Source organism: Cornus florida, unplaced genomic scaffold (genome assembly GCF_030987335.1).
Source record: "Cornus florida cultivar Cherokee Brave unplaced genomic scaffold, ASM3098733v1 CherokeeBrave_3.0.0_Hap2_Chr05, whole genome shotgun sequence".
Classification (NCBI taxonomy): Eukaryota; Viridiplantae; Streptophyta; class Magnoliopsida; order Cornales; family Cornaceae; genus Cornus; species Cornus florida.
In genome coordinates this window covers 105,407,593-105,434,283 of record NW_026775575.1, presented here as the reverse complement: position 1 = coordinate 105,434,283, position 26,691 = coordinate 105,407,593, and the positions used below count along the sequence as shown (strand labels likewise).

The 26,691-nt window shown below is 35.5% G+C and overlaps 3 protein-coding genes across 4 annotated transcripts; all 3 read left to right on the top strand.

Moving 5' to 3' along the window:
- The first annotated feature begins 454 nt into the window (after nt 1–454).
- LOC132308234 (COP1-interactive protein 1-like) lies at nt 455–4,767 on the top strand. The gene is made up of 2 exons (XM_059806253.1): nt 455–593; nt 2,043–4,767. The coding sequence occupies exons 1-2, from the start codon at nt 503–505 to the stop codon at nt 3,941–3,943; spliced, it is 1,992 nt and encodes a 663-aa protein (XP_059662236.1). The 5' UTR covers nt 455–502; the 3' UTR covers nt 3,944–4,767.
- Nucleotides 4,768–5,740: 973 nt separating this feature from the next.
- LOC132308233 (COP1-interactive protein 1) lies at nt 5,741–15,532 on the top strand. Of its 2 annotated transcripts, XM_059806252.1 has the most exons (4): nt 5,741–5,915; nt 7,960–8,050; nt 8,696–8,873; nt 10,022–15,532. In XM_059806252.1, exons 3-4 carry the CDS (start codon nt 8,780–8,782, stop codon nt 15,298–15,300), a joined length of 5,373 nt encoding a protein of 1,790 aa, XP_059662235.1. In that variant the 5' UTR covers nt 5,741–5,915; nt 7,960–8,050; nt 8,696–8,779; the 3' UTR covers nt 15,301–15,532. The 2 variants fall into 2 exon arrangements, with proteins under 2 accessions (XP_059662235.1, XP_059662234.1); XM_059806251.1 differs by lacking the exon at nt 7,960–8,050.
- Nucleotides 15,533–20,439: 4,907 nt separating this feature from the next.
- Nucleotides 20,440–26,320, top strand: LOC132308232 (protein trichome birefringence-like 23). Its single transcript, XM_059806250.1, has 3 exons — nt 20,440–21,079; nt 21,472–21,749; nt 25,285–26,320. The coding sequence occupies exons 1-3, from the start codon at nt 20,719–20,721 to the stop codon at nt 26,056–26,058; spliced, it is 1,413 nt and encodes a 470-aa protein (XP_059662233.1). The 5' UTR covers nt 20,440–20,718; the 3' UTR covers nt 26,059–26,320.
- Nucleotides 26,321–26,691: the final 371 nt, after the last annotated feature.

Here is a 26,691-nt window from a genome sequence, read left to right as displayed (position 1 = left end):
TTTTATTTTCCATTTTTTGTTATGTATGTTTTTGTCAACATTGGGTATAGCAAATGATGCAATCGTGTTAGTTCAAATATTTTGCTCTGTGTGATATACAAAACCAGAATCCTCTACCCTGAACCTCGGTTTCTATTTATTTTTGGTTCAATTCATATATGTGTTGTATGACAAAAAATCGTTGCTCCATGATTTTCCATTGCAATCACACTGATAAACTTCCATGATTTTCTATGTGTTGGTTGTGAACTCTTAACCCTTTTACATTTCCATTTTATACATGTGAGGTTTTGGTTATATATGCAAGCATGTTTGGAAAATATTCCTGGATTCAGTTTCTGAATTAGATATTTTTAATCTAGCAACTGCAATTTCACAAATGAAACTATTATTATTCTATGAATTTGTGTTCAGATCATAAGTTTATTTTGCTTTTTCTTTTTCGGGTAGAGGTTTGTCTTGATGCCCTGCTTTTGAGACTTCTTTCTCTGAATTCTAAAAGATGACAGAGAATAGCGGGAAAGCCTCAATGAAGTCCTTTGGGAGTCATATCAATCCTGAGAAAGACGAAGAACTGAAAAGTACTAAAATAGGTAAATTTTCTCTCTAACAACCTTAGTGCTTATGATATGTTGCTCATTCGCTAACGTAGTATGGTGGCATAGCCTCATATAACTTGTTTCCCTTATATATATATATATATATTTTTTTTTTTTTTCCATTTTCAAATTTTGGACATGACGAAACTCTTATATAAATTTCTGAGCTTTTGAAGCTAGAATACAGTAAGGTACTTGTAAATGTAGTTTTTTTTGTTTATTTTTTATTTTTTATTTTTATATTATTCAGTAGAAAATGATACATGAAAACATTATGTTAAAATTACAAATTTAATTCCATTAATAAGGGATAGGTACAAATTCTTTATTCATTTCAAAAGCATGTCTGATATCAATGAACTATGCCAATACACAACTTTTTATTTCTCATATGCATCTGTATCTTGATGAGTAATTGTTTCTGCCCTTCTGATTTATTATTTGATATTACCTCTTAAAAAAGGACGTTAAGGCAATAAGAATGGTTTTAGGTTGCCAAATCTAGTTTTTTGTGGAAGGAGGGTACCACATTCTGAATGGGTCTTTTCAAAACTTTGATAATTTTTACTTAATTTCATTTTTGAACAATTTAACCAACTAAAATGCTTATGCAAAGCATCATCTTATCAAACAATCCAAACCACAAAGCACTAAAATAATGTAAATCAAGGACATATATGTTTACGTGGAAAACCCCAAGGGAGAAAAACCATGGGACTTTGGGTCATGGTCCCTAAATTTCTCGATTGGTATCAGAGATATTGATTGTGGACTTATCTGTGTCCATTTTTCTTCTCACAGGCTATTTAATATTTTATATATTTCTGTTGCAGGACAACTGAAGAGAGAAATCACTACAAATTTCAATAATTTTTTACATCATCCAAAAATCTGAAAAAAATAGATGCACCTGTTTCTTTTTCCAAGGTTAATTTTTTAAAAAACAATAAAATTTCTGAGTAGGCAAAAACTTAATAGAAGCTTGTATCTTTTTCTTCTTTATTTTTTTATGTGATGCCCTCAAAAGTAGAGAATGTGAGCAACAAGGCAACAGCCGGTGCCACTAAAGGATATGTATTTACTACATTCTGCAATTCCATTACTTGCTGATACATGGCTTTTGTTTGAATTATGTTTCGACGTGCCAACTTATTGGATCACTCAGAGTTTTTTTTTTTCTTGTTACCTCAATAATTCTAATAAGTTTCGATCTCACTGTTCAGGTTAATTCTGTTACCAAGGCATCAATATAATTTCATGTTATAGAACTTTTAAATGCATTTATAGTTTGCTTGACTTTCATCAAAGTTTATCCTTACTGGTGTGAGATTTGAGCATTTGTCATGTTTCTCTGTTACATCCTAATTCCTAAGCTATCGATCTTTTCTTCATCTTATCATTTGATGTTCAAGTATTTAAATAGATGTTTCCTGTCTATTGAAGAAATTGATAACAAGGTGGCAAAGATCACGAAGCTTATAAAGAATAAAAACAAAGGCAAGAAAGATGGGATCTCAAGAAAAGACTCCGAAGTTGTTGAATTCATTCAGGATTTCCACAAACAGTATCAATCACTCTATGTACTTTATGATAATCTCATAGGAGAGGCAAGGGGAAAAGTTAATAGCAGAGAAGAGAAGGAAGGCTGTTCTGCACACAGCTCAGACTCGGAATCATATTATTCCCCAGATGAAACAGGTAGTAGGACTAGTGACTCAAGAGGTGAACGTCGGAGGGTGAAAGATGGCTTCAAGCAGAAGCTTGAAACATCAAATGCAGAAGTCGCTGAATTGAGGAATAAATTAACCTCGATGAGTATGGAGAAGGAAGGTTTAGGTTTGGAATATATGGCATCTTTGAACAAGATTCAAGAATCAGAGAAAATCATTGAGGGTCTAACAATTGAAGCTGAGCACACGAAGAGCATAAAAGAAAAACTTATTGCTGAATCTAGAAAATTAAAGGAGAAATTGGCTGAAAGAGAGAAGACACATCAGGTTCAAGAGAGTAAAGCATCAGCACAGATAAAGAAGTTGGAGAACCAGGTAACTAGCTTGAAACTTGAGCTACAGACCTTACGCATTCAAAAAAGAGGACTTGAAGAGCAAACTGAACGTAGAGCAACTGAAGCTAAAAGAGAGGGAGAGGAAAATTTAGGACTTAAAGCCCGTATTTTTGAACATGAACACAAGACCCTTGAAGAGAGAGAGAGTCTAAAAATTCGGGTTAAGGACTTGGAACTAAAGTTGGATACTCTACTTTGCCAGAAAAATCAATTGGAAGAGCAGATAATAGTAAAGGATAATGAGGCTGATCACTTGAGAGAAGAAAAGGAAAGGTCGAGTGTTAAAATCTTGGAAATGGAGAAATCACTCATAAAGAGAAGTAATGAGCTTTCTGCTATCCGAACAAAACTTGAGGGTTTGGAGAATGATGACTTGAGAGAAGAAAAGGAAAGGTCGAGTGTTAAAATATTGGAAATGGAGAAATCACTAATAGAGAGGAGTAATGAGCTTTCTGCTATCCAAACAAAACTTGAGGGTTTGGAGAATGATGCATCTAATCACGGCAAGTCATTAGGAGAACAGGTTAACAATCTGCAGCAGGAGCTGGATTCCTTGCTGACTGAGAAAAGCCAATTGGAGTTGCAAATAGAGAAAGAGAGGAAAGAGTCTTCGGAGAGCCTGACTCAGATGCAGAAACAGAACATCGAGCTGACAAGCAAAATTGCAGATCAGCAGAGAACCCTTAAAGGACAAGAAGATCTTATCAACAAGTTAAATGAGGAGCATAAACAAATTAAAGGCAAGAAGGGGACCAGGTTAAGTTTCCAAATTGCTGAAAAGAGGATTGAAGAAATGGCAGAAGAATTCCGCAAGAAATTTGAAGATAATCTGCGTATCTTGAGCAGGAGGATCCGAGTTGCAGAACAACTACATGTTGAGAACAAAGAATGCTATGTGAAGATGAAGGAGAGGTGTGAGCAAGAACACGTAGACCTCAAAGAAAAGGTTATAACTGATGAAGTTGCTCAACTGGATGTTAAGGAAGCGGAGATATTGGGACTCAGAGAGAAGGTCTGGAAGTTAGAGAATGAGATTAGAGAGCTGGATGTTAAGGAAGCAGAGATATTGGGACTCAGGGAGAAGATCTGGAAGTTAGAGAATGAGATTAGAGAACTGGAGGAGATGGTGAAAGAGAAAGAGGAAGGAGTGATGGTTGTGGGGGAAGAAAAGAGAGAGGCCATAAGGCAGTTATGTCTGTTGATTGATTATCACCGCAACCGATCTGATTATGTAAAGAAATTGCTAAAAATGTCTGTTAGAAGCAAGAGGACACCATAGGACGGACAATTGTTACCTAGCAAATCATGAACAATTTGTTCATTCTTTCAACAAGACAGGTGGGGCTAATGAGGAGTAAACATTATCAAGACTCCAGCAAACCTCATAGTCATGGAACTGCATCAAAGTTGATTGCAGCCTCAATTTTCCTTATTCACTAACCAGAGTGTACAGGAAAGTACAATCCTCTGCTCTGTTTGCTTTCTCTCTGTAAATGTGGAATTGTATTCAGCAAATCATGTCATTATTAAACTAATATTTTTCTTTCACAAGTGTTACGGGGGTTTGCAATGTTTACTGCATATCCTGATGGCCTTGTTAATGTGATTGTCTGGATAGTGGACTTTTTTTTTTTTTTTTTAATTATTATTTTTAAATTGTGTTTTGAACCTCTCCTCTTAAACTTTCTGATGATTTGCTTAAGGGCTACTAGTCCAATGGCATGATTCCTCCACCCAATTGGAGATTTCGAATTCCAAGAGAGATATTGTGTTTGCTTTTAACTTAAAAAAAGGGGAAAAAAAAAAAAAAAAAATGAAAACTTTCCAAGTACAGAGAAGAAATATGATAGATTTCTTGTAATGGGTTTTCAAGCACTACATTTATACTTCATATAATAAACCCAAGCTTGGAGTAAAATTAATCAAGAATGATGAGAGGGAAAAAAAAAAAAAAAAATATGAAAATAAAATATTGACACTATTGTCACACAAGGTGACTCTCATTGGACTCAGATCACATTCAATCATTCTAACTTTGACCACTTGAGAAGTCTCTTTCAAATAACTTGATGCACGGTGATTAGACTCTTATATCATTTTTGAATGATTCACTAAGTGTGCTTTTTATTTTGTTATATGAAGAAGCTATGCAAGATTCTATGATTACGACCAAAATTATATTAATTATAATTTCAAGAGCTTGGGTCAAATTGGTAATTTTATGATGGGATGCCCAGGTAAAAAATGCTAATTCTAATTTTATAAAGATTGCATATCAGATAGACATTTTTAAAAAAATATTAATATTTACATGCATACGCGAACCAACAACTTATATAAAGATAATTTAATGAACTTGATCCCAACAATAACAAAGGGATCCAATTAAGGGTTCGTTACAATATTTTTCTCATATATAAAGTATATATTTTAAAAAAGATTGTGATGAGATGTAACTCATGACAACTGTAATAAACTTTTCCTAAGTTAACACACCGTGTAAAAAAAAATAATTATGCACAGATCATTTTGTTACTTATATTAAAAGATCTTGTCATAAAATTATAATATCAAAATACCCTAAAATAAATTATACGGAGTACTAACTTTGTCAAATGTGACTATTCAATTAAAAAGTAAATGGTAAAAAACACAGTAGATCATACTTAAATTTTTTACTATATAATCCTCATCCTGTTAAGGAAAAAAAAAAGAGACCCAAAATTTTGTACTAAAAGTTAAAAAGGAAAGGCGAAGAAAGCAGTAAAAACATTTCCTACTTTTCCTGCAGCAGCCAACATAAAGAACAAACACAGTAGAGCAGCCGGCGTGGCAATGGCATAAAAAATAGCCGAATAATTGTGTAATAATTCAACCAGGTTGGAACAGAATCTGACCGATTTACCGAGTCGAACTCGGACGCTCCTTGGCATTTCTGTAATAAATCCCGAAATTAAAGGTCATTTTAGCTGCAAGAAGCTCCAAAGATTCCATCTCCTCGGCTTTGAAGCTACAAATGCGGTACAAGTCGCTTTGAGTGATTTGAACCAGACAAAACCTCTTTTTTATTCTTTATTTCTATTCAATTCATATTCAAAATTACAATATTAGATCTCTCTCTCTGTCTCTCCCTCTCTCTCTTTGTTTTCACATCTCAATTGGATAGTTTTTTCGTTGTTGTCCTTGTCTTGGACTCTGTAAAATAAGGAGGTTCGTCTCGGGGGACCAAGTTTTAGAGCTCTGATTCTCAGGTAAATCTTTAATTAGTTTGTGATTTTCGCTTTTTGTTTCTACAAGTTTTGGCACTAATAGATGAATTGATTCATTAATTAAGCTTCGAAAACTTTGAATTTAGTTGTCTACTTCAACTTCTAGTTTCTGATTTTCAGTTCATTGAAGTTTTGATCTCTTAACTGTTTTTTACCCAAAAAGAAAGTTTTGATCTCAAGTTGAAATTCTCCTTGAAAAACTTGTGTCTGAAGTGTTAATTGAGTTGCGAAAAAAAATTGTAAATTGAGTTTAAGTTTTTGTCGATGAACTTCTGAAGTGTGAATTGGGTGTGATGGATCACTAACTCCTCCATTTCTCGGTTCTTTGAACTTCAGATGCGATTGAGTTTGAATAAATCGTTCGTTTAGTGATTGAATCTAGAGGGGTTTTGTTTTTGTTTTTGTTTTTTTTTTTTTTTTTTTTCCTTTCAAATTTTCAAGGGTTTAAATCGATTAGATCAAGCTCTTCTGAGATAAATTCAATTGGCTTTGAATGAATTGTCATGTTTTATTGATTGACTGATTCAACTTGTCTGCTTCGATATAGTTTTCACAATTCAGACGAAGCTGATGAAGTTCTCTGTCTAATAATTTAATTAGAGTCCTGAAAACATAACCAAAACTCTGTCTTTTATCTATTATTTTTTTAAGCTTTGATCGATTAGTTCAGTTATCTGATACTCAAAACTTGGATTTTGTGTTGATATATTCAAATATATTTGCGTTTTTGTAGTTTTAATAGATGTTTAAGCATGTTGCAACTTTTGGACTGTCTTTTTCTTTCAATTAACAACATAATAATTGAGATTATTTTAAAGTTTGAGGTGAATGTTCTTCTAATTTAGGCTTTAAAGCTCAATTGAATTTCTTGTTTTTACAAAAGAAAAAAAGAAAAATTACAGAAAAGAAAATCAAAGGTCATATGTTAAATGTTTATATTAGAAAATCGAAATTAACCTAAAATGCTACATAATTTACTTTTGAATTTCTAAATAATAACACTTTTATGGCCTTTTATGACAAAGCTTACAAAAAAGAATAATAATAATAACAGATCATTTTTTTGATATTTTAGCTGTCTTCTGAATTTAGAACTGATTAAGGGGACCCCAGCTAAGAACGTTACCAATTGATGAAATGCCTTTGAAGCATTTTAAATTGTACATTAAATGTCACGTTTCTAGGTCCATCTAAGGATGGCTTGAATTCATTGGTGGACCATTTTTTCATGGGCCAGGACCATATCAGTCAGGAACTAACATCACCAGATAACATTTCTTTTATGAATTAGTTACTAGTATTATGATTGTGGATGGACCTTTTCACGTGTTTGGCTTAATTGTGAAACTAAGAATATTATTTTAGTCCAGTTTCCATAGGTTCAATATCTTTAACATTGCATATATGTGTGTCTGTATTATATGCGTGTATATGTTTATCTATTTATTGAGTCAATGAACTTCTAACTTCACCCCTAACAGTACCATGTCCTGCACAGCTTTGCTGAAAATGTGTGTTACAACAATGGATTGGCTTTTCACTTTTCTTCCTTTTAGTAAAATGGGGTATTTTGATTAGGACCACTACACCAAGCTCACAAGTGATCCCTACCATCGAGGGGTCTTGAATTATTTGGGAACTCAGATAATGTTCAGCTGTTGGTCACTATCAGCTTTTGCAGCTGCTTTTTGGGGTGGTTGAATTTGGCCACTTAGTGCAAAATAAGAACAACAGATAGGACTGTCTATAATCTACCCCTCCTAGCACCCTGTGTAGGCAGGACATAAAATGGGCAGTGCGGAATTTTCTTCTCTCTGGATATATGATATGTTTGTTATAGTTTTGATATGGGAAATACAATTTTTATGGGAGTTCATATAAGAGAAATATTAGCATGGCCCTTTTGTCAAAGAAGTATATGTGTTGCTAAATTTATGCATAATGTAAATGCAGTTGATACAATCGTCTATACTAGAACATGGTTGGGTAAGAACTAATGCTACTTTGGCAATAATGGCAACTGCAGAATTAGTAGCAACTTACCAAATGAGAAATAGCCCAGCTGGTGCAAGCTCTCTTCTCCAAAGGGGAGGTCGGGCGTTCGAGCCTCCATGGAGGTATGGGAGTGTGTGTTTAGTTGACCTTCCAAAAAAAAAAAAAAAAAAAGGAATTAGTAACAACTTTTAGTTTCCAACTAAAATTGTGGGCTGTTTGAACATTCACTTCGCGTAATATCTATACATTTTTCCTTTTTGATGGATGCTTGTATAGTACTAGTTGGGTATATAGACCCTGTTCTTACACATTTATATATTTTTTCTTCTGTCCTGCTTAGTCGAATTGTATTGTCATGGACTTGATAGCATTTATTACATTTAATATCAAATTGTGCTGGACTATATACAAGGCTATAACTGTATTGAAATGGCATGACTGGCCATCCTTACTAGATTCCGGGGACATCAATGATGACAAACCAGGGTAAATGACATTGTCAACTAAGACAGATTTGACTATGCTTTCTCTAATTTTCAACGACTAGAATTTGTTTGTCACTGCAAATCACAAGACCTAATATCATGCTAGTTTTTGGTTCACAAGACATAGATTCCACTTGAGACTCTTTTTCCTCTTTTTACTTGCTCAAACTTGATATACTCCATACAAGTAGGTGTCAAATCCCAAACTAGTTTGTGTGTCAATAGGGTTACGATTTTTGCTGTATGAAACTTCATAATAATATATTCTTTTATGTTTTTCAGGGTTGGAGTCTATGGTATTTGAATGGATATCGCCTTGTTCTGATGTGTGTTTAAGGAATATTTGCTAACAAAATAAAAGTAGAGATGACGAAGCATCGCTGGAAGGAATCAATCAAGTCTTTTTTTGGAAGTCATATTGATCCTGAAGGAGACGAACAGTTAAAAGGATCTAAAATAGGTATATTTGCTGAGAAATAACACTAGAATTTGATAGTGGCCGTGATTTGGCTCCGCAAAAAAATAGTAGAATGCACTGTAGATATTCTATTAGCATATTACACTGCATAATTATGATTCTGTTGTAAATTGATGATGTATGTGCTGCATTTGGTAAGTTTTGTAGCTCTAGCTTCTAAGGAACTCCTATTTGTTTTCGATGCTTGATTACAAAAGGATGGTCTCAGTTTGAACTAAAATTGATGCTCAAACCACCAAAGGCTGTAGCCTAGTGGTACTTCCTCGCCTTCTGAAGTAGAAGGTTGAGGATTCAAGTACCCATAGGGGCAGTAGGTGTGTGTGTGTTTCTTGCTAATGAAAAAAAAAAAAAAATTGATGCTCAATGCTTTGATGACCAAAGTCAATTCTTTCATAAAAACCGAAAGAAAAAAGTAAAAAAGAGAAATGATGGTTTTAAAATGAAATTAGAAAAGAGAGCTTCTTATTTCAATGCAGCAGTTTGTTGCCTCTGACCTTCTTGCACCTCTTCAACTTCAAATCTTAATACCAGGTTTCCTGCATCACCCTCAATTTTGATGATACAATAATTTTCATGTTCAGTAATTTTTTAACATACAATATTGACAGGCCTTATTTGTGGTTACTTTCACCCGCATGTTTATTTTAAATTTATTTTCCAATTCTCGTGTTGATGACAAGAAAAAAGGGGTAGCTCATTGCGTGAGATTCCTGACATTGTCGGGTTTGGGGACAGTCAAATGTACGCAGCCTTACCTCTGCATGCGGAGAGACTGTCTTGTGTCGAACCCGCGACCTCCAGGTTGCAGTAGGGCAACCTTACCATTGCGCTAGATAGAGCTCATTGATCATTTGACGAGTTGTTTTGCAATCAATATGGTTTTGTTGCTTTTGGGATTGTATTATATATATTAATAATTGTGTGCGTGTATATATGTTTATCTCTAACTCTCTCTCTATATATATGTCTCTATATATATAGATAGAGAGAGAGAGAGAGTTCAAATTGCCAGGGCTTTTATTTTTGTGGACTTATCAGTGACCATGCTTGCTGTGTGTCATGAACTGCTGATTCCCTGATACCTTCAGCAAGTGTTGAATTTCACATTTAGAAATTCCCTCATATTGCAGAAATCGATGACAAAGTTCAGAAAATCTTGAAGCTCATCAAAGATGAAAATGAGGAGGAACTGGATGGAAATGAAGTAGGAAATTCAAAGAAAGAGCCACTTGTCGAATTAATCAAGGATTTTCACAAACAATATCAATCTCTCTATGCTCGCTACGACCATCTCACAGGGGAGCTTAGGAAAAAAGTTCATGGCAAGCACGAGAATGGAAGTTCCTCGTCTAGCTCAGATTCAGATTCGGATTATTCTTCGAGGGAAAAGGGTATTAAAAATGGAAAACTGGAGAACGAGTTTCAGATGGCAGCAGACAGCACTAAGAAAGAACTTGAAACTGCAAACCTAGAAGTTGCTGATTTGAAAAGGAAATTAATAGCTACAGTAGAAGAGAAGGAAGCTTTACATTTAGAATATCAGGCTGCTTTGAACAAAATAGAAGCAGCAGAGAAGATGATCAGAGATTTAAAGGCTGAAGCTGAAAAGTTGCAAGATGAGAAATCAGATCTTTCGGTTGAGAATAGGGACCTGAGTCTAAAACTGGATGATGCTGATAAATCAAAATCTGAAATGAATCAGAGATTGGAAGATATAAGTAGAGAGAACGCTGGTCTAATCATGGAGAAAGAGACAGCTATGAAAAGGGTTGAAGAGGGAGAGAAAATTACTGAAGATTTAAGAGCAATGACTGATCAACTTACAAATGTGAGAGAGAGCCTCCAGCTGGAACTCCAAGCTGTTAAAGGGGAACTATCTGCAATGAAGGAGCAACTTGAATCCACAGAACAAGAAGTAGCAAATTTAAGCCAGACACAGAAAGCTACCTTAGAAGAGAATAATTCTCTGTCCTTGAAACTTTTACAGCTTTCAAGTGAGATTAAGGAGGCACGGGACAATATACAAGAACTCCTGACTGAATCTAGCGAGTTGAAGGAGAAATTGGGTGATAGAGAAAGGGAACTTTCGACTCACACAGAGATGCATGAGGCCCACAGGAGTGAAGCAGCAGCTCGAATGAGAGGATTGGAGCTGGACCTGGATTCATTGCACACCAAGAAAAGAGAGATAGAAATGCAAAAAGACGATGAACTCTCCGCTCTCCTGAAGAAATCTGAGGATAAGGAAAAAGACTTATTGTGTCAAATAGAGGATCTGGCGGCACAGATCAACAATCTGCAACTGGAGGTGGAATCATTGAGTACTCATAAAGGTGAATTGGAAGAACAACTGGTCCATAAAAGCAATGAAGGGTTGGCTCAAGTCAAGGACTTGACGGATCGAGTCAATGAAAAGCAACAGGAACTGGAGTCCCTACACAGCCAGAAAACTGAATCGGAGTTGCAACTGGAGAAAAAAATCCAAGAAATTTCGGAGTGTCTGGTTCAGATAGAAATTTTGAGAGAGGAGTTAACTAACAAGACGGCAGATCAACAGAGATTGGTGGAAGAGAAGGGAAAGCTTTCGAGTGAGATTAAGGAGGCACTGGACAAAATACAAGAACTCGTGACTGAATCTAGCAAGTTGAAGGAGAAATTGGGTGAGAGAGAAAGGGAACTTTCGACTCACACAGAGATGCATGAGTCCCACAAGAGTGAAGCAGCAGCTCGAATGAGAGGATTGGAGCTGGACCTGGATTCATTGCACACCCAGAGAAGAGAGATAGAAAAGCAAAAAGATGATGAATTTTCCGCTCTCCTGAGGAAATCTGAGGATAAGGAAAAAGACTTATCGTATCAAATAGAAGACCTGGCGGCACAGGTCAACAATCTGCAACTGGAGGTGGAATCATTACGTGCTCATAAAGGTGAATTGGAAGAAAAACTGGTGCATAAAAGCAATGAAGGGTTGGCCCAAGTCAAGGACTTGACGGATCGAGTCAATGACAAGCAACAGGAACTGGAGTCCCTACACGACCAGAAAACTGAATCGGAGTTGCAACTGGAGAAAAAAATCCAAGAGATTTCTGAGTGTCTGGTTCAGATAGAAACTCTGAGAGAGGAGTTAAATAACAAGGCGTCAGATCAACAGAGATTGGTGGAAGAGACGGGAAAGCTTTCAAGTGAGATCAAGGAGGCACGGGACAAAATACAAGAACTCGTGACTGAATCTAGCGAGTTGAAGGAGAAATTGGGTGAGAGAGAGACGGAACTTTCAACTCACACAGAGATGCATGAGGCCCACAAGACTGAAACAGCTGCTCGAATGAGAGGACTGGAGCTGGACCTGGATTCATTGCACACCCAGAGAAGAGAGATAGAAAAGCAAAAAGATGATGAATTCTCCGCTCTCCTGAAGAAATCTGAGGATAAGGAAAAAGACTTATTGTGTCAAATAGAGGATCTGGCAGCACAGGTCAACAATCTGCAACTGGAGGTGGAATCATTGAGTACTCATAAAGGCGAATTGGAAGAACAACTGGTCCATAAAAGCAATGAAGGGTTGGCTCAAGTCAAGGACTTGACGGATCGAGTCAATGAAAAGCAACAGGAACTGGAGTCCCTACACAACCAGAAAACTGAATCGGAGTTGCAACTGGAGAAAAAAATCCAAGAGATTTCTGAGTGTCTGGTTCAGATAGAAACTCTGAGAGAGGAGTTAAATAACAAGACGTCAGATCAACAGAGATTGGTGGAAGAGACGGGAAAGCTTTCAACTGAGATCAAGGAGGCACGGGACAAAATACAAGAACTCGTGACTGAATCTAGCGAGTTGAGGGAGAAATTGGGTGAGAGAGAGATGGAACTTTCAACTCACACAGAGATGCATGAGGCCCACAAGACTGAAACAGCTGCTCGAATGAGAGGATTGGAGCTGGACCTGGATTCATTGCACACCCAGAGAAGAGAGATAGAAAAGCAAAAAGATGATGAACTCTCCGCTCTCCTGAGAAAATCTGAGGATAAGGAAAAAGACTTATTGTGTCAAATAGAGGATCTGGCAGCACAGGTCAACAATCTGCAACTGGAGGTGGAATCATTGAGTACTCATAAAGGCGAATTGGAAGAACAACTGGTCCATAAAAGCAGTGAAGGGTTGGCTCAAGTCAAGGACTTGATGAATCGAGTCAATGAAAAGCAACAGGAACTGGAGTCCCTACACAACCAGAAAACTGAATCAGAGTTGCAACTGGAGAAAAAAATTCAAGAGATTTCTGAGTGTCTGGTTCAGATAGAAACTCTGAGAGAGGAGTTAAATAACAAGACATCAGATCGACAGAGATTGGTGGAAGAGACGGGAAAGCTTTCAAGCGAGATCAAGGAGGCACGGGACAAAATACAAGAACTCGTGACTGAATCTAGCGAGTTGAAGGAGAAATTGGGTGAGAGAGAGACACAACTTTCGATTCACACAGAGAAGCATGAGGCCCACAAGAGTGAAACAGCTGCTCGAATGAGAGGATTGGAGCTGGATCTGGATTCATTGCACACCCAGAGAAGAGAGATAGAAAAGCAAAAAGATGATGAACTCTCCGCTCTCCTGAGGAAATCTGAAGATAAGGAAAAAGACTTATTGTGTCAAATGGAGGATCTGGCGGCACAGATCAAGAATCTGCAACTGGAGGTGGAATCATTACGTGCTCATAAAGGTGAATTGGAAGAACAACTGGTGCATAAAAGCAATGAAGGATTGGCTCAAGTCAAGGACTTGACCGATCGAGTCAATGAAAAGCAACAGGAACTGGAGTCCCTGCGGAAGAAATTCGAAGATGGAGAGAATGAATCTTCTGCTCAAATATTGTCCTTAACAGCATTGGTGAACGATTTGCAAGTGGAGCTGGATTCTTTGCGAACTCAGAAAATTGAATCAGGATCACAACTTGATAAAAAGACTATAGAAATATCAGATTCCCTAGTTCATATTGAAAATTTGAAAGAGGAGTTAGCAAGCAAGACTCTGGATGAACAGAGGTTACTGGAAGAGAATGAGGGTTTGACGGCTAAGGTAAAGGATCTGGAACTGGAAGTAGATTCTGTTTGCAACCAGAGAAATGAACTGGAAGAGCAGATAAGAAATGGAGACCGTGAGAGCGAAGGGTTGCGAGACGAAAGGGCGAGTCTACTGGCCAGTGTTTTTGAATTAGAGACGTCATTAGCAGAGACAAGGGACAAGTTCGTTGTTCTCCAGAAGAAACTCGAGGATGCAGAGAATGAGGCGTCTGCTCAGATTGCGGCCTTATCAGCACAAGTTAACAATTTGCAGCAAGACTTGAATTCCTTGCAGGCTGAGAAAAGCCAGCTGGAGGTGGAGATCGAGAGAGGTAAACAAGAATCTTTGGGAAGCCTGACCCTGCTGGAGAATCGAAATGTTGAGTTTGCAAGCAAGACCACAGAGCATCAGAGAATGCTGAAAGAACAGGAAGATGCATTCAGCAAATTGGTTGGGGAGCACAAACAACTTGAAGTTCTGTTTGAGGAGTGCAAGACAAATCTGGAAGTTGCAGAAAGGAAGATGGAAGAAATGGCAGATGAGTTCCACAAGAGTATTGAATCCAAAGATCAGAAGATTGACAATTTGGAAGAGTCGATTGAAGACCTGAAAAGAGATTTGGAAATTAAAGGAGATGAACTCAGTACATTGACAGAGAATGTCAGTAACATTGAAGTTAAGCTCCGTCTATCGAACCAGAAGCTGCGAGTGACAGAACAGTTACTGACAGAGAAAGAAGAGAGCCACAGGAATAAGGAACATAAGCTCCTTGAAGAGAGTAGGTTGCTTGAAGAAAGGATTGGTACATTGTCTGGAATGATTGCCGTTTACAAAGAAGCTCAAGTCCAGATGATAAACGAAATCTCAGAGAAAATAAATGACACCATGAATGGAGTGGAAACACTTACCATGAAGTTTGAAGAAGATCATGGACACTTTGAGACCCGTGTATACGAAATCACGAATGAGGTGCAGATTACAAAGAACTGGATTAAGGAAACAAGTGGTGAGAAAGAAGAGCTAAAGGAGGAGGTTAACAGCCTGGTTGAGCAACTGCAAAATAAGAAAGAACAGGAAACGGTGTACAGAAAGAAGGTTGGGGAGTTGGAGATAAAGTTGAAGAAGGATGAAGAGGAGAAGGGGAATCTAATGCAAGCTATTAAACGGCTTGAAGAGAAGATAGAAGAATTAGAGAAGACAATGAATGAGAAGGATGAGGGGATTTTGGGCCTCGGGGAGGAGAAGAGGGAGGCCATTAGACAGCTGTGTATATGGATTGATTACCACCGCGATCGCTGTGATTATCTCAAAGACATGCTTTCAAAGATGAGTGGTAGAAGAAGGCCGATTACAGCTTAAAATTTTCTGATTCATTTTTCTTCTTGTCATATGTCTATTCTGGTTTTTCTATTTTATTTGATGTATCTATTATTTATGATGGGTTCATTTGTTAAATAAGGCAGGTTTTATGTTGTTGGAACACTCACTAGCATTAGCCGCCGATTATAATATATTGTGAGTATGTTAGTTTCATCATATATCAGTTCAGACATTATGGGAATTAAATTGCGTTATTGTCTTGTTTGGTTGACTTCTTGTGTATGGTGTGCATAATCACCATCTTGTTTGTTTTTGCTGTATCTTTGTACTTTTATTCCTTCATCATTCAACAGTTCAGATAGTAATATATTCTTTGATTCCTTAGGTCTTTAGGTTCAAGTCTGTCTGTCTCCTTCATTTTCTCGTACTGCAACTTTGTAATCTGTTCTTGAATCTGAAGAATATACTTTTGGTTACTACGAGATTTCTTGGGATGTTGCTGATGACTTAACATATCTATTGGGAAAACAAAAAAAAAAAAAAAAAAAACAAAAATTCTGTTCAGATGAGCTCAATAAAGGGTATGTTTAATGACTCTTTTGAATGCTTGGTATAATAATTAATCATTACTGCATGTTTTTCTTGTGGGCTCAAGCTAAGAGTGAACTGAGTTAGATTCATGAATTCAATGTCAGGGAGCTATAATTGTTGAACTTAGTGCAACATGTTCAATTTTAGGATTTAAAGAGTGTTAATAGAGACTATTAATATAGCGGGTGTGGAAGAAATTTGAAAGTGGGAGTGCAAAACTGGTAAAATTTAAGTCATACAGTATAAAAATGAGAGTGAAAACATGCACGAAATATGAGAGCGATACTCGTTAAGAAGAAGAATTTTAAGTTTATAGCTCGATTATCCTCATCGCAACTTTGTCTTCTAAGAGATTCAATAGTGTGGAGGGAAAAATCCCCCTACCAATAAAAACTAACCATGTCAGCAAATGAGTTACGACCAATTTCTTTTGGGTCACTGGATTTCCAAGGCCCAATTTGATCAGCTCAAAAGAATCATCATTGGCCCATCACATGATTAGCCTATCACAGGATCAGTCTAACTTGTTCTCGGTCAAACATAGAGCCTTGACAAATATAATTTATGATCCGAATCAATTAGTCACAAGATTAAGGGAGTTTTATATAGAAGGAGCTATATGAAGAAAGAGCCTTGTATAGAAAAAAACCTCATATGAAACAAAATATTGAAGGATAATGGTGAATAAATTGTGAGGGCAAGCAAGACGAGTCTTATCATAATTTTACCACCAAATCTTGTATAAATAGAGGCATAAGGCTGTAATGAAATATATCAAAAAATTCTCAATATCTATTATGCATTGTTTTGATTCTTTTCATTGAATGTGTTGTTCTTATTTTTCTGGGTCGAGTTCACGATTTTTTTTTTTGCATATTTTTCCTTTTCTCTCATTTACTAACCATGCTCTATAGTTAAATGGAATGTTTTTGAGGGGAGCTCCACATCATATGAAAATAAGACACGAAGACCGATAATGACTAAACAGCCCATAGTTTACATGATGAAACAAACAATTGGAAGGCACAGACTCTAATATGCTTTTGGAGAAGGGACTTTGTATCTTCTCTTAAAAGAATACCATAAGTCTATAATATATAATGCAATCCTAGAAGCATAAAGAGAACAAGACCAAGTATTCTACCATGAATTGATTATCATTTATTTCCTTTTCACTCCTTTTATTATTACATGAGTTTGTTTAAGTTGTCTAAAGAAAAGGTACCAGGCCACTACAAAGAAGGTTTGACTGAGAGGGACGGAAGAACTAACTACTCGTAGATTAGTATTTCTATGCATGTGTATTTAGAAATATGTCTGCATGTGTATTAGCAGATATATATATATATAGAGAGAGAGAGACTTACAATCAGTCAATCAATTCATGATATTGATATTGACATTAACAAGTCCAACAGTCCATGTGATTGCTAGAGGACACCATTATAATTTTATTATGCGTGGTAGAGAGAATAAAGTTGGGAAATGGAAAAACATGGTCCTAATCTCATCCTAAAATAGTGGCAGATTGCAAGTCTCTCTCTCTCTCTCTCTCTCTCTCTCTCTGTCTCCACATCTTAAGACTCAGGAGTGGAGCAGTAGATGACATGACCAAATTTTATTTTTTATACAATTATTGTCTTATCTTAATTTTTGTTATTTTTTCCCCTCTTTATTCTTTCTTTTTTATGGATAATGAGATTGTCAACCCTTTAATTATCTTTCCCAATTTATAATTGGCAAGTTGTTAAATTACGAGGATCTAACCCTCCTCACTTTCAAATATGTAAAATAGTAAGATGAAAGAGAGAAAAATAAATAACACAGGTGAGCAATACTTAGATTTTTATTAGTGAGTATTTATATCAACCTCACTAGTGATCTGGGTCAATAATAAATAGACATGTTATTACAGCGATAGTGATTTATTATGATCGGTAAATACACACTTACCAAATCACATCTCGTGATTTATTATTGGTTCACATCACTAGTGAGGATGATATAAATCCTCACTAGTGAAGACTTAAGTATTATTCAACACAGTATATGCATGGTTCGGCATTAAGACCTACATCAAGAGCCACTGAACCTTAGTGCCACTGGAGCTACATTTCTCGTTTGTATTTCTTGATATGTTTACATTGTATTGATATATAACATATAAGAATAAAGTTGCATACAAAAGAAATAAATTAAGGAGAAAAAAAGGAAAAATAAATAAATCAAGAAGGAAAGAAAGGAAAACAAATATAATATATATGTATAATGTATAATATATATAATACTTTCTTGACAGAGGGTTTGAACTATGAAGATTTAGATGAGATGAATGTGGAACCAAAATAATGTTTGGTCCCCCTTGCTTGTGTAGCATAACTCTAAGATAATAAGTCTTTTAATTTTAATTTTTATTTTTTCTAATAATGTTTTATTTATTTAACAGAATAGGAATAATACCATCTTAATTTGGAGCAATAATTAACCAATAATGAGTTTTTGTTACAGGAGAGCTATTGATGAGATAGTTCTAAATCATCTCACAATCTCTTTTACAAAAGCATATGGATGTTCCCAAATTTGGCATGAAGCCACAATCTGTTTTAGTTGGCATGAAAGAAAAGCATGATGTAGCTGAATTTTTTAACTCGAAAACAAAGGTAAGATTTGATTCTAAATTCATAATTATCAAAAAAGTAATAATAATGGTAAATAGTTTGCCTCTCAGACTTTGTATCACTATGATTATTTTTCTAATGTTATTACATTTTTTTATTCTTGAACGGAAATGAAATGTTATTAATAGACACTCTCTATTCTTTTCTAGTAGCTAAGGTTAGGAATATTTTAATAAAACTAAATAAATATATTACATTTTATCTTAAATTCGTATTCAATATATTAAATAGTACATATTCATTTCTTTTAAATCCTTTATTAAAGTTCATCAAAGCCATCACATCTCTCTACACTCTATAAAGAAGGAAACATCTTCCACCTTTACATATCACTTCATATGCACCTTTTTTTTGGTGTAGTTCCTTCATCTCTCTGGTTCTCTCATTTAATCTCTATCTTATACAATGTATATGTATTGTTCTACTTTATGTGTTTATAGACAACACGAAATATATATTTAGACTTAATTTGCCTCTCTATTAGGCAGACCAATTATTTCTTAAACTCTAATTTTTCTCATTATTAATTTTATACCTGTATTACATCTCTTGTGTTTTATTTATTCTTAATTTGTATATTAATTATTAGTGTGATTTATGTTGTAAAAAGTTGTCCTAAAGATATGTTTTTCTCAATTAAATTCCTAGGTATACTAAATAATAAAAGAAATTTCCCCAACAATCAGTGCATTTCATGTGTAATGTGGTGGATTATAGTGGAAATGACAAATAATATTAAATTTGATGCCATTTTGATGAATTAAGAAGTAAATGATCTTAATCTAGTTTTTGTGTAAAAATAAGTTAAGGAAAATGTTTCTAATTTTTTTCCTCCTAAAATCACGCAAGCAGGACGAATGTTGACTAATTGCCTTTTCCATCTAAAGCTCAATGAATCAGATATATATATATATATATATATATATATATATATATATATATTTAAGCATTTGGTGCCCCAGTTTATACTTTATGGAGGGAAAGGAATAGTAGGCTCTGCACTAATGAATATAAAGACGTGTTACAGAAGGAGATCATTGTTGTTGTTAGGAACAGATTAATTTCTCTTCAAAAAAATTCAGGCTAACCAATCTAATAGATGGATATGCAGAGAACGAAATCTATTTGATAGCATTCTGCTTTTTTTTTTTCACCCTATCTTTGGACTGGTCTACAATGTTTCTTTATTCTATAAAGTTCTGCAAAATGGGGTCGTTGGTTTGAGATTCTACCGTATGTGATCGGTACTAAATGGCCAAATATCATGGAAAATTCAACTACTTGTTTATGTTGTATGTTGTTGGACTTTGTAGGGTCATTGTGCTTCTGAAATTGTATTGGTTTTGGGCCCCATTTTGGATTCTTTTCACTGGACTTGGGGTTTCCACGTATTGTTTTGTTCTTGGGGTATGCCCAAGTATTTGTGTAGGTTTTTCCTACGATTCATTGAAAGAAATCTTACCAGCTTATCCGTACATTAATATGCAGAAATTATACCATGAATTTTATTTTTTATTTTATTTTTTGTTTAAAAACAGGAAAAAGAATAAGGTAACACTTTTTTTTTCTGTATTTATTGTCATGATTATTATTTTTGTAAACATGCTTTCATCATTAAGCCAACAATGAACAAATTCATGACTTACTAGTTTATTGTAAAAAGATTTTTCCAAGAACAAACTAATTTTTATAGATCTTACAATTCTTAAATCAAAATAAAAATTAAATTTAATTATTTAATCGAATAAATTTACTACAATTTTTTAAAACCCAACCGCTTAAAAAGTTTATTAGGTGCATTACTATTCAGCATAAAAAAGAGAGTAATTTAATTTAAATTTATAGCCGAGTGTCTTGTTAAAGGACATTTTTTTATTTTATTTTATTTTTCGTATCATTTCCGTGATTCTTGTGGTTTGCCTGAAAATTATTAATTTATTCCATAGGTGTGTGTCTGTGTGTGTGTGTGTATATATATATGTATGAATCACTTTCACAGCCTTCATAAACTACACCCAGAAGAAAACAGTGTGCATTGTCGGTTTAATATGATGTTTCTCTCATTATTAATCATTCATTAATTGGTATTTAGCTGGAGATCGGTTTGTGTTAATAGCTAGCTCTTTTATTGTGTGAGAGAGAGAGAAAGAAAGAGAGAAGCTGTGGTCTGAGTAGAGAGAGTGAGTATATGGTGAAGAAAATGAAGTTGGGTTGGAAGACTTGGTGGTCGTCTCTTCATAAGCACAACCACTTGCTTGTGAAATTGGGGGTTTCAATTCTCTTTTTGGGTCTTGCTTTTAGACTCCTCTACTCTCGATCCAATGGGTTTTCGAATGTTGCAGAAACCCCTTTTCTGGAGAAAAACATGAACACACAACCACCACCACCACCACCACCACCACCACCAGTGCCTGTCGATTTCCAGGATTTCCAGGAAAGTAGAGATCAGATTGTTGCAGAAACCCCCTTTCTCGAGAAAAACGAGAGCGCACAACAATCACCAGTGCCTGTGGATTTCCAGGAAAGTATAGATCAGATTACTCATAAAGGTACACAAATCTTGTGCTAGATCGAGTTGGGTTTCACTTTTTTTCTTTGATTTTTACATTTGTTGTTTGCAATTTTATGCACTAGAAATCTAAATCAGCAGAGATGATAAAAAGAGTGGGCATTCATAAATTAAGATAGCTTGAGATCTACGGAAAAGAAATGCCTTTTTCTGGTTTAGAAGACCTAGGATTTTGATGGGTTTAGTTCTAATTTCTTTTTTCTGATTCAAAATGCTGAAAACTTTGGCGGGATTGTATTAAAATTAGCTCATAGTGCAAGCTTGATTTATCTATACTGTTATCGTTCTTTAATAGGGTTACCTACTTTTATTTTCCCCAATGCATACACAGTTATTATAGATTTTGTATTGAACTGAAAGTATTTCTTGCAGAAAAGTGTGATCTTTTTACTGGAGATTGGATACCGAACCCGGCTGGTCCTGCTTACTCTAATGAGAGCTGCCACGTCATTGAAGCCCATCAGAATTGTATGAAGAATGGGAGGCCGGATACTGGGTATCTTTACTGGAGATGGAATCCGAGAGATTGCGAGTTGCCTCAATTTAATGCACAACAATTTCTTGAGCTGATGAGAAACAAAGTGTGGGCATTTATTGGCGATTCAATATCTCGAAACCACATTCAGTCGTTCCTTTGCCTTCTCTCAAAGGTAAATGCCAATACTATTATAAGAAAAATGGATGTTATTTTTAGCTGTTTGAACTGAATTAAGCCCTGTTCCTTGTTTACCTGCCTTGCATCTAATGCTAGTATATTTTCAAATAAAACATGTTGTTTCTCTTATTTATAAATTAGTAACATCAAATATCTATGTATTAGGGAAACAACGTGGGTCGCAACAGAACACAATTGATTGTGTAATGATGTGGTTTTAATTTTTCATGTTTTGATTCCCTATGAAACTGCAGTGGCCTTGATATGTGCCACCAGATGGTCACCTCCACATGAGATCCCCAGATAGGTGAAGTGCTTCTAGAAGAGCATTACTTAATATCTCATCTTTATTGGCATCCATTGTACTCGGTTCATTCAGTCATTCTCACCGTTTATTCAGTTTCCTACTACTCCAGAGGCATTGGTTTCCCTGTAATAATCCTAAGTAACTGTCACAAGGTTGAGAAAGCAGAACTTTGCTACCCTTTACTTTTTCCTTTTTGCTACATAGTTTTGCTGCAGCTGGTGGATAGAATTTTAAGGAATTGTTACGGAGATGTTCAGCAATAAACTTTCCATTCCATGTAAGAGAATTTTCAAAAGTGCTAAAGTTGTCATCATACATGTTTAGTTGTTTCCATTCTCCTGCTCATAGAGTTGTAACAAATAAAATTGAGTTGGATTGGAGTCTTATCTAATTGTGCTTTTCTTTCCCTTTTCTCTATCAAAATTTTGTGCCATTTTGCAAGAGACAGAAAGAGAAAGAGTATGATTAGCTAATCCTTCATAAGAATATGAGTGAATCAACTGGTAATTTCAGGTAGCTTTATGGTTAGATTTCTGATTCAAATTGTAAATTGATTATAATCCTTCACCACTCTTCTTGAATCCTAAAACACACCTTTGTTCTTTTTTATTATCCCATTCCTTAGCGCTTTCTTCACTTGCTGTGCATCTTTAAGTTCAGGGGGCTACTTAAACTTGTATTCTACTTGTAGAATCAAAAGGAGTTACTTCCATTTGGATCCTTGCGGCTTTTGTAGGTTTTTGGATTTCTTTTTTAATCTTGCATAGATGTTGGAAGGGGCCATTGTTTGGTGGATCGGTAAAATTTTTGGTTGCCAAGTTAGTTTTGAATCTGAGGGCAATCACTTTATACGCCAGAGGTTAGGTCTGTATCCAACATACTTCTCTTGGTAATTCAGGACCAGCAGTTGATAATTGTCATTATATTTTGAAGAGAAGTTGAACATCATGAATTTTGAAGCAGGTTGTTTCAAGGGGGGAAAACAATTTAAAAGAAATAATTTAACTATAAACTGTTGGTTATATCGTGGTTATGTTAACGATGTTTCCATGGATATGCTTACATTAATTTTAGAAAAAATCATGGACAAGTTGATAAGGTAAAGTAGTCCAAGATGTTTTCAAATGGTTGTTGTTGTTGTCGTCATCGTCGTCGTCATCATTTAGTACAAAATGTGGTGGTTGCCTCCTCATGTCATCCAGTAGCAGTTGATAACACCTTATTCTATTAGGTTGGTAATTTTATAACTTATAAGGCAACTTTAAATTTCTCATCGTTTTAATATATTTTTGTTCATGGTTTTTGCATTCACTTTATGTTTGGATTGTGCTATAAGCATCATCTCTATGAACTTGTCATCATTAATATCTGAGAAATTTGTGCTGTTGGTGTTCAATATGTTGTGTTGTTGATCACTATCTCTGGTTGCCATTCAGACTCTTATTTTTTTTTGGTCAAAAAATATGTTTTCAAGTACTTTGATTTCCAGTTATCTGCCACCATTGATTATCTTTCTTCAATTGCCTTTGATTTGTGGTCGTTTGTGTTGGTGATCTTGATTGCCCACTTCATTTATGGCTTCGTTCATAACTTTTGTGAGTTGGTATTAATTTATTTTCATTTTCATGCTGCAATTAAACAGCTTCAATTTTGATTCTTTTAGTAAAAAGAAAATGATTTTTGACTTTGTTATGTTGATATTAAGTTGCCTACCGACACCAGACAGTTGCTTCATTTTCTATTATGTGTTTCCTCAGTTGACTTTGTTATGATGATATTAAGTTGACTTTGGTATATTATGCAAGGCGCACACTCTATTATATTATGTGTTTCCTCAGTTATTTTCCAATTTTCAGTATATTTAATTGCTCCCTGGCCGGCAATGTGAACATGACAATTCACTTTCTTTGGGAGCCCTATGTTTTCCATCTGCTTTCTGTTGTTTCTTGGAGGATGAACTTTCATGTTCTAATAAAATAGGAAGTTGGTGCAGTTCAAGTAAAGATGTTAATCATCAAGGGCTATAACCCGGTGGTACTTCCTTACCTTCCAAAGTAGAAGGTCATGGGTTCCAGTCCCAGTAGGGGCATGTGGGTGTGTGAGTTTCTTGTCAGGATAATAATTAAAAAAGAAAAAGAGTAAAGATTAGCATTTTTTGTTTGAAGGTGGTTGTAGGTCGTCCTGTATCTTAGGAGCCAGAAGCCCAGAAGATAGTGAGTGATCCTTAAATTGTTCATATCATGAGATAATAAGCATTGAAAGGTTATATTTTAATTTTGATAGAATGTATGATTGTGCAATATTGACTGTCAATTAGAGTTCGTAAGTATTCACAACATAATGTATACTTGACATTGATTATTAATTAGAGTTGGTCTGAGCTTTTACTACTGGTGCACAAAAAGTATATGGTGGTTGTTCTACAGAGTCGAATGCATAGGGTATATGCACAATTATTTGGTGCTAAAGAGAGATTATGACTTTTAAGCGAAATGCTTAGGGTATATACACAATTATATGGAAGCATAAAATATCTTGATGTACCATTATTGTGTATTATTATAGAGAAATGCAAATAGGTCTTCTTCTTCTTTTTTCTTTTTCTTTCTTTTTTTATTTTTTTTTGGAGTGCAATTCATGTTGGATATAATTTGTTTTTGTATTTTAGTCACATTTATTTTTGTAGTAATTGAATGATTTGCTTCTTTTTCTAATTTTTTTGTTGATTGGCGTGGATTTGCATTATTTGAATGGTGTTTACTCCGTTTGTTCTGCTCTAAAAGGCAACTGTTTGATATGCCATTTCTACAGCCAGACTTTTGTTCCTTTATGGAATTATAGACTTTGGTGGCTTCCAGTTGGCTTTTAGAAGGTTATGGGTCTTTCTCATTATTAGTTATGATTTCCATTATACATATCATATGAATTTTGTTTTAACATCAATTGCTTTTGCTTTAAATTATTGATTTTGTCAATTTCTCCACTTCTGTGGTCTTGACATATAATTGGAACCATCTATTGAAAAAAAGACATTATCTTTGCCGTCTGTGGTTTTGACTTATATTGATTGGTTCTCACATGGTAACACTGAATAATCCTGGTATTGCTTCTGGTTCTGTTAAGCAGCTTCCTAGTGTGCATCAGATGTCTTTTTTATCAGAAAGCAAAAAGCCTTTTTTAGAAGATTGTGCGACTAATCAAATTGAACAATTTTGTTCTTCAGGAGGAACAAGCCGTTGAAGTTTACCATGATGAGGAATACAGATCCAAAAGATGGAAGTTCCCTCGGCACAACTTCACTATCTCAAGTATTTGGTCCCCATTCCTTGCAAAAGCTGCCATTTTTGAAGATATTAATGGTGTTTCAACATCTGAAATTGAGCTGTATCTTGACAAACTCGACCCAAAATTGACTGATCTGTATCATGGCTTGGACTACATGGTACTCTCAAGCGGTAAATGGTTTATCAAAACTGCTGTCTACCATGAGAATGGCAAAATACTGGGCTGCCATTACTGTCCTAAAAGAAACCTGACAGAGCTTGGGTTCAATTTTGCTTATCGCAAAGTCCTCAGGAATTTGTTCGACTTCATCATCACATCCAATCACAAGGGAATGATATTTTATAGGACAACAACACCAGATCACTTCGAGAATGGGGAATGGTTTAGTGGTGGGAGTTGCAGACGAACAACACCAGCCAAGGAAGGTGAGTTTGAGTTAAATATGTTGATAAAAATTCTTCGTGATGTTGAATTAGAGGAATTTGAGAAGGCAGCAGCTAGAGCTTCCGAGAAGGGGGTGAATCTTAAGCTTCTTGATTTAATGCAGCTTTCACTACTAAGACCTGATGGACACCCGGGTCCGTATAGACATTTTTACCCATTTGCGAAGAACAAAAAAGAAAAAGTTATTAATGACTGTTTGCACTGGTGTTTGCCTGGGCCGATAGACTCTTGGAATGATGTGCTAATGGAGATGGTGGTAAATGCTTGAGAAGGATTATCACATTGAGTACTGATTGAGTTTTCTCAGAGGCAAACGGACAGATGATCGATCTCTACACTGTTAATACTAAATCAGATTTTCAGGGCATACCTGTCAGGTGTTATCTCTCCCGTGAGTTTACTATATCGGCACTAAATAGTCTGGATGCATATTATCAGATATCACCAGTTGGAGAAACTGATGGTCATTGTAATACTCTTATGTTGTTTCTTATTCTTGTTAATTATAGTAAATTTAATTTGAAATTCAATGGTTCATCTTCAACATTGCAAGACTTTTTAGAGCCTTATGGTAGTGCAAAGAACATAACTCTCCTATATGGTATTATTGATGGCCACGTATTAAATACCCCGGGTATGGTACCCGAGGCAATGGGAGTCATTGGATCATGGGTGTGATGACGAGTTTCACCACATTTAAGGGTTGGGATGAACCCGAGATACCATATCTGGTATTAAATACTCCGGGGCAGTGGGAGTCATTGGATCATGGATGTGATGGTGGGCCTCTACCACATCCAAGGGATGAGATGACCCCCGGGTACCATGCCACCGGAGTATTTAATATTTTCTTGTAATCAAGGTAGTGTTGGAGACGGATTTGTTGGTCATAATTTACATT

Bases quoted from the DNA above. Each gene is read 5' to 3' on its own strand.
- LOC132308234 (XM_059806253.1), top strand. From the start codon at position 503: ATGACAGAGAATAGCGGGAAAGCCTCAATGAAGTCCTTTGGGAGTCAT. The intron at 594-2,042 runs GTAAATTTTCTC...TGTCTATTGAAG, and splicing joins ACTGAAAAGTACTAAAATAG to AAATTGATAACAAGGTGGCA.
- LOC132308233 (XM_059806251.1), top strand. From the start codon at position 8,780: ATGACGAAGCATCGCTGGAAGGAATCAATCAAGTCTTTTTTTGGAAGT. The intron at 8,874-10,021 runs GTATATTTGCTG...CTCATATTGCAG, and splicing joins GTTAAAAGGATCTAAAATAG to AAATCGATGACAAAGTTCAG.
- LOC132308232 (XM_059806250.1), top strand. From the start codon at position 20,719: ATGGTGAAGAAAATGAAGTTGGGTTGGAAGACTTGGTGGTCGTCTCTT. The intron at 21,080-21,471 runs GTACACAAATCT...TATTTCTTGCAG, and splicing joins AGATCAGATTACTCATAAAG to AAAAGTGTGATCTTTTTACT. The intron at 21,750-25,284 runs GTAAATGCCAAT...TTTGTTCTTCAG, and splicing joins TCCTTTGCCTTCTCTCAAAG to GAGGAACAAGCCGTTGAAGT.